This window comes from Rosa rugosa, chromosome 1 (genome assembly GCF_958449725.1).
Source record: "Rosa rugosa chromosome 1, drRosRugo1.1, whole genome shotgun sequence".
Classification (NCBI taxonomy): domain Eukaryota; kingdom Viridiplantae; phylum Streptophyta; class Magnoliopsida; order Rosales; family Rosaceae; genus Rosa; species Rosa rugosa.
This window is the reverse complement of record NC_084820.1, coordinates 1,836,508-1,844,065: the sequence shown is the minus strand read 5'-3', so window position 1 is coordinate 1,844,065 and position 7,558 is coordinate 1,836,508. Positions and strand designations below refer to the sequence as shown.

The window sequence follows — 7,558 nt, the reverse complement described above, 5'->3', positions numbered from 1 at the left end:
AACTTTCGTTCCGACCAGACCAGTGCGACGATCCGAGCAGCCTTCCCATCATGTCGAAACCTCCATCCTTGCCGATTGATGTGAGCAAACCTCCAAACCTCATTGTCCAGAAGACCCAACACCTAGACGCCATCACGAAATGGTTGAAGATGTTAGAGGTGACAACATGGTTGAAGATGGTGGAGTAAAGATGGTTGAATTTGATCATAGGAATGAAGACAAAGCTTCGGGATTGAGTAGGGGTGAAGATGATGAACTGGAGAAGGGTGAAGATGATCAAGATTATGATTTTTAAACTCTGGTTAAACTCTTGATTTGGACTCAAGATTGATTCATGAATCACTCTGCAATTTCTTCCAAAATGTTCTCTTTCACTTAATTGCTACTCAGCCCTTTTCATTTCTTTTGGTTGTTGTTCCTATCATGTAACATCGTCGTTAATCCACAGGAGGTGCGAGGGAGATGGTCTTGGACTAGAAGAAAATCCCAGATGAAGAAGAAGAAGAAATGAAAAGAAAAGAAAAAAAAATGAATTAACAAGGGTAAAAAGTCGATTTTGCCCTTTTTTTTTTTGCCCACATGCTTGCCACGTCAGCAAACAGACGGCGCCGTCAGAAATTTTAGACGGAAGTATCACGTTGATGCCAATTTGGGTCTTTAGGTATCACATTGATACTTTTGAGAGTTTAGGTATCAAATTGACCTTGGCAGCATAGTTTGGGGACGTGAGCTGAAATTTTCTCTTTAGTAAAGTAATATATCCAAAACACCTCCATACAAGATTACAAGATCCTGATTGGACAGCGCAGCTCTACCGCTACGTGGTACGGCTACCATACCTAAGAATCTCTAAAGGTGGAAAAGACAATTGGGGCACGAAATAAATGCGTCTCGAATGCGGGTTCTTCTCGGGTCATAGTTATCCTCTAATCCAGAATCAGTTCCCCTTCACCTTCTTCTCACTTAAGGAAAGGCTAAATAGGTCATTTCACCACGTCAAGCTACACAAACAAGGACACATGTTTGTGTTTCTGTGGTGATGTCGTTTTCAGCGGGGTTGAGGTGTCGCCATTAGAAACTTCCTAGCCTAGGAAAGGTATTGTGTCTTGTCACTCGTCAGATTCGTTGTGCCAAATCACAAATTCCATCAATTAGGTCATGTTTTTTTTGGAATAATTGATTAGGTCATTAAGTTAGGATTAGTGTTAATGCCATAGATTAAGAAAATATGGTTTTTAGGAATGTCAGTAAGTAAAGATTTTTCAAGGTAAAAGATAAGATATGTTTCTCTCATTCACCACAATGACTTGATTATGAACTGAATGGCTACATCCTTATATGGTATGAGATAAACAAGTTATTGGAAACTTTATATCCGAAAATGCTTAAATTAGAGATTCGGAGATGAGTGTAAATGTTCTTAAATCGATACCGAACAATACAAATAAAAAGTACAAATTAGTGAATAAGTGCAAGAAATTAAGTTAGAATTAAACTAGATTACGAGTTCAATCCTCTCCGGTATTACCTTAAAAAAAAAAAAAAAGTCCTGCCATAAATCATAATGATATCTTGTTAAATAAAAAAATACCAAATGGTGAGGAAGTGTGAGAAATTGAGCTAGAATTGCACTAGATAAGAGTTCGATCCCTTTCAATATATTTTTTGTTACCACAAAAATAATATCTAGTTAAATGTTGAATGCTCTAACTTCTAAATCACACTTTCAAAGCTCAGTTTATAGACACCACTGTCATCGTCGTGACGGTTTTTTCCCCGTAGGAGCATATTTAGGATCTTAATAGATTTACCCTTGAGACTCGATTTCTTAAAAACAAATTTTCGGCATAATTTTCTAAAAATGGAAAACAAGATAAGCAAAAAGATTTGACTGAGTTAGCTGACATTTCTTACCTTTCAAAGCACAAAAATTAAAATTTAGACATTTTCCAAAGTAAAACCCTAAATCCTTAGTCATACTGATCTGGCACATATTCAAATCCAACTCAAATTTCTAAAATTCCAAGAAAAAAAAAAAAATCGGTCAGTCCTATCCTCCCTTCTACTCTAGCTCATCACTCTTATATATATAAACCCATATCACCCACAACACAAACCTCCTCGTATTCTCTCTGAAACACAAAAAACACAGTCCCAACCAAACACTGTGTTCTCCCTTTGTTTCTTTCTCTTACGTTCTGTTGTGTTCGGCGGAGCTTTATGGGGGCAACTATTCTCCCAGATCTCGGGGCGGAGATTCTGATTCCGTTCTGCGCGGTGGTCGGAATCGTGTTCTCGCTGCTCCAGTGGGTGTACGTGTCACGCGTCCAGCTCTCGCCGGCGAGGGACTCCAACTCTAACTCCGCCGCAAAAAATGGTTACAACGATTACCTGATTGAGGAGGAAGAGGGTGTTAACGACACCAACGTTGTTCAGAAGTGCGCCGAAATCCAGAACGCCATCTCTGAAGGTCCGTGTTTTCTAACTTGTCTTGAGTTTTGTGTCTGCTTAGATCCGAACGTTGTTTGAAGTGTTTGGTTTTGGGTTTCGTGTCTTTGGTTTGATTGCATTACTTTTCCAAAAGTTCTGAGCTTGTGTAGTAGTTCTCAAATTTTGAGTTTTTTTTTTTTTTTTGGAGTATTTGATTTCTGCTTAGATCTAACGACGTCGTTTGGATTGCTGGTTCTGGCTTTGTGGGTTTGTTCTAATTGCTTTAATTCACTTAAAAGTTTTGAGGTTTGGCAGAAACAGAGTCTCTTTCATATTTTGGTGGAAACAGAGTGTTCTAAAGTTTGAGTCTTTTTTTTTTCAGTTTTTGGTGTCTGCTTAGATCTAACCACTTCGTTTTGGTTTGCTGATTTTGGCTTTGTGGGTTTGTTCTAATTGCATTAATATACTTTAAAGTTTTGAGCTTTGGCAGAAACAGAGTCTTTCATGTTTTGGTGGAAACAGAGTATTGTAAAGTTCGAGTCTTTTTTCAGGTCTTGGTGTCTGCTTAGATCTAACGACGTCGTTTTGGTTTGAATCTTTGGAATAATGCTTACACAGTTCTGGAACCAACTATTATTTCTTTTTATTTGACCAAAAAAAAAAAACTATTATTTATTTTTATGAAGGCCCACCAATTTTATTTTACAATTATATTTTTTGTGCTCTTAATATTATAGTATTATCTGGATATCAACATTGATTCATTGTAGCTACGTGGGTAGCATTTGTCTTTTGTACATAAAAACTATTTGACTGAGATTGAGTTCTGATTGTTAATACTTAATAGTTAGACTGTGTACTGAGGTAGTGCACATGGGTGTCCCATAATTGTGCTAAAGAGTTGGGACCTTTTGTCATTTTGGATATCAATACAGTGTTACATGGTTACAGTACTATTATTGTTGTGTACTTGTGTTCAATCATTACTTATGATTATTTGGAATGAATATTTTTGTTCACTAAAATCTGTAGCCTTCTATTATTAGGGTGTATTGCCTCTCCCATTGCCTCTACTGATTAAACACTTCTCTGGTTTCATTGTAAACTTTATTCTGGATTTGGAAAGCAGGAATATATTATGATTTTTGTTGTCTCTGAATGTAGTAAAGAGTATTAAAAGAAGAAACAAAGAACAAGAGAATGCTTCTTAAAAATTAATTGTACTCTTTCTGTCCTTTTTATTTTTTTAAATGTACTTTATGGTTATCTTACAGTGATTAAAAATTAATTGCTTCTTAATCTCAAGTTTTTTTTAATCATTTATTGGTATCAATTTTGTGGTAGTCTTATTTCTTTTGTTGTATGATTAACTGCCCTCTGTTGTTGTTTCATTTGAATTTGTCTGTATGATTTAAGCTACTGATTACAACTTTGAATTGCAATATATCTTTGATTAATGGATAGATTTTTTGGGTTTTACTAACGTCCTGATGCTCGTGTGACACAGGAGCAACATCATTCCTTTTCACGGAATATAAGTATGTTGGTGCTTTTATGGTGGCTTTTGCAGTCTTGATATTTGTTTTCCTTGGCTCCGTGGAGGGATTTAGCACTAGTAGCCATACATGTGCTTATGATGAAACAAAGATATGCAAACCTGCTCTTGCAACTGCCATATTCAGTACCATTTCCTTTTTGCTTGGTGCTATAACTTCAGTGGTTTCTGGATTCCTTGGTATGAAGATTGCCACGTATGCAAATGCCAGAACTACTTTGGAGGCAAGAAAAGGTGTTGGGAAGGCTTTTATAGTAGCATTTAGATCAGGTGCTGTCATGGGATTTCTCCTTGCTGCAAATGGTTTATTAGTTTTATACATTGTGATCCTCGTCTTCAAGATGTACTATGGTGAGGATTGGGGTGGTCTTTTTGAGTCCATAACTGGGTATGGTCTTGGTGGATCTTCCATGGCTCTTTTTGGCAGAGTTGGTGGAGGCATCTATACCAAAGCTGCTGATGTTGGTGCTGATCTTGTTGGCAAAGTTGAAAGGAATATTCCTGAGGATGACCCAAGGAACCCAGCTGTAAGGCTTACCTGCTGTTAGATTATTAACTAAACATTGAAAATTTGCTTTTTATTCCCTTCCAGAACTTATGTCATTCCATCTGTACAGGTGATTGCTGATAATGTTGGTGACAATGTTGGGGATATTGCTGGAATGGGATCTGATCTGTTTGGATCCTATGCTGAGTCATCATGTGCTGCTCTTGTTGTTGCTTCAATTTCCTCGTTTGGGATCAATCATGAATTAACTGCAATGTTATATCCTCTCATTGTCAGTTCCATTGGTATCATTGTTTGTCTGATCACCACCCTTTTCGCAACTGATTTCTTTGAGATCAAGGCTGTAAAGGAAATTGAGCCAGCATTGAAGAAGCAACTCATTATTTCCACAGTACTGATGACTGTTGGAGTTGCAATTGTTACATGGATTTCTGTTCCTTCTTCCTTCACCATCTTCAATTTTGGAACACAGAAAGTTGTTAAGAACTGGTAAGCTCTGCTTCTTTTTCTGGAAAATCGGTGTCATCAGGTTAAATATTTATATCTATGGCCTTATATTGAATTTTAGTTTAAGCCATGTGAAAACATAATGTGATCATTTTTGTTACATACTTGCATATGGAATTTGTAGCATTTTAACTTTATATCAGATATTATATTAGTCTCATGATTGTTTAGTTATTGTTGAGTCTCTAGCACTGAATTGGTTTTGCAGGCAGCTGTTCTTATGTGTGTGTGTTGGGTTGTGGGCTGGGCTTATCATCGGATTTGTGACAGAGTATTATACCAGTAATGCATACAGGTAACTGTATACTTGGTACCTTTTCCTTATAAATGGTGTTAATTGTCTCTTAATTTAACTCTTGCTTCAAACTTTGTTGTAGCCCTGTGCAAGATGTTGCTGATTCGTGCCGGACAGGAGCTGCTACTAATATCATTTTTGGCCTGGCATTGGGATACAAATCTGTCATTATTCCTATTTTTGCCATTGCTGTTAGTATTTTTGTTAGTTTTAGCTTTGCCGCCATGTATGGCATTGCTGTAGCCGCCCTTGGAATGCTGAGCACCATAGCAACTGGATTGGCCATTGATGCATATGGTCCGATCAGTGACAATGCTGGTGGCATTGCTGAGATGGCAGGCATGAGCCACAGAATCAGAGAGAGAACTGATGCTCTTGATGCTGCAGGAAACACAACGGCTGCTATTGGAAAGGTTTGAACTTTCTCTTTAAGTTTCCAGCTGCTTCTGTACTATTTTTAAATGGTACATTGTAGTTGAAGAAAAGTTTAAAAAATCATTAAAATGTAGTTGTTACTCATGAGTTGTATGTGCTTCTATGTATAGGGTTTTGCAATTGGCTCCGCTGCTCTTGTGTCCCTTGCTCTCTTTGGTGCCTTTGTGAGCCGTGCTGGAATTGCAACAGTTGATGTGTTGACTCCAAAAGTGTTCATTGGTTTGATAGTGGGTGCGATGCTTCCCTATTGGTTCTCTGCCATGACAATGAAGAGTGTGGGAAGTGCTGCTCTAAAGATGGTTGAAGAAGTACGCAGGCAATTCAACACCATCCCTGGCCTTATGGAGGGTACTGCTAAACCTGACTATGCTACTTGCGTCAAGATCTCGACTGATGCTTCCATCAAGGAAATGATCCCTCCTGGTGCCCTTGTCATGCTAACACCCCTCATTGTCGGAATCTTTTTTGGTGTGGAGACTCTCTCTGGTGTCCTTGCTGGATCCCTCGTCTCTGGTGTACAGGTAAATTCGTCAGCACTAGCTGGATTATAATCTTTTCTGCATGCATATAATAACCTTTGAACTAAACACATTCACATTTACAGATCGCCATCTCTGCATCCAACACCGGTGGCGCTTGGGACAATGCCAAGAAGTATATTGAGGTAAGCAATTTCCTGGTCATTTTTTGGTTACTATAGATAATCAACTTTGGCTCTACACCATACTTAATTGTATCTGTACGTTATTATAGGCCGGGGCTTCAGAACATGCAAGGACTCTTGGTCCCAAGGGATCAGATCCACACAAGGCAGCTGTCATTGGTGACACCGTCGGAGACCCTCTCAAGGACACATCCGGCCCATCTCTCAACATCCTCATCAAGCTGATGGCTGTCGAGTCCCTAGTGTTTGCACCTTTCTTCGCCACACATGGCGGTCTCCTTTTCAAGCTTTAAGTAAAAGAACAGAGACATCAGACAAGTGAGAAGTCCAAGTTCCCCTCTCACCATCAATGCCTCTTTCACCCGATTGTCCGTCGTCATCAAGCTTCCCTCCATTAGCCGATGCTTTCACCCCCCTCTTATTATTAGTCTGTAGGGCATGTTCTAGCTTTCCATGTAGTTTCTAAGATTAGAATTGATGGAATTTTTTTTCCCTTTCTTAGAAAGGGGGTTGATGATGTAACGTCGAATGATGATTGACAATGACGATGATAATGATGATAGATCAAACCTACTCGAGAGCTGCAATTTCCTTTTAATTTTGATCACATTGCTCTCCACCTTCTCTAGAATTTTTTTTTTTCCATTTTTATTTTTTAAAATTGGTTGTTATATTTTGTGGGCTTATTTTCCTATTTCTAACTATTGGTTTAATTTTTTTTGAGAATTTATAGGTGTTTATATTTCTTTACATTTGAGCTATAGATCGATGAATCTATGGATGAGATAATCCAAAGAGATATGAGCTATAAAGTTTTATTGGTGTAGCTTACCGATGATGCCAAGGTGCCTATGCATTATTTCCCACGTGCTCGTGCCTTCTCATTTTCCATGTTCTAGTTGCCTAGTGGTTGACTTTTATGTTCTGATTGCCTAGTGATTGAGTGTCTTGATTAGGATTCTCCTCCTCTCGTTTGACTAACAAAACTGTCAAAGTGATCGAAACCTGTTGCAAATGTACAGTAGCACAATTTTCATATGCGCCGAGGAGATTTGAGTTGGAGCATAGTTGTCAAAAAAAAAAAAAAAAGTTTTATATTCTAATTTTATTATGTAGAAAATTCGAAAACCCAACCCGAGGATATTAATAAAACAAACGTGGAGG

General features: G+C 38.1%; 1 protein-coding gene across 1 annotated transcript; it reads left to right on the top strand.

Moving 5' to 3' along the window:
* Positions 1–2,085: 2,085 nt before the first annotated feature.
* LOC133709512 (pyrophosphate-energized vacuolar membrane proton pump-like) lies at positions 2,086–6,992 on the top strand. The gene is made up of 8 exons (XM_062135289.1): positions 2,086–2,470; positions 3,938–4,512; positions 4,603–4,982; positions 5,209–5,295; positions 5,378–5,708; positions 5,841–6,251; positions 6,335–6,394; positions 6,484–6,992. The coding sequence occupies exons 1-8, from the start codon at positions 2,221–2,223 to the stop codon at positions 6,685–6,687; spliced, it is 2,298 nt and encodes a 765-aa protein (XP_061991273.1). The 5' UTR covers positions 2,086–2,220; the 3' UTR covers positions 6,688–6,992.
* The last annotated feature ends 566 nt before the right edge of the window (positions 6,993–7,558 follow it).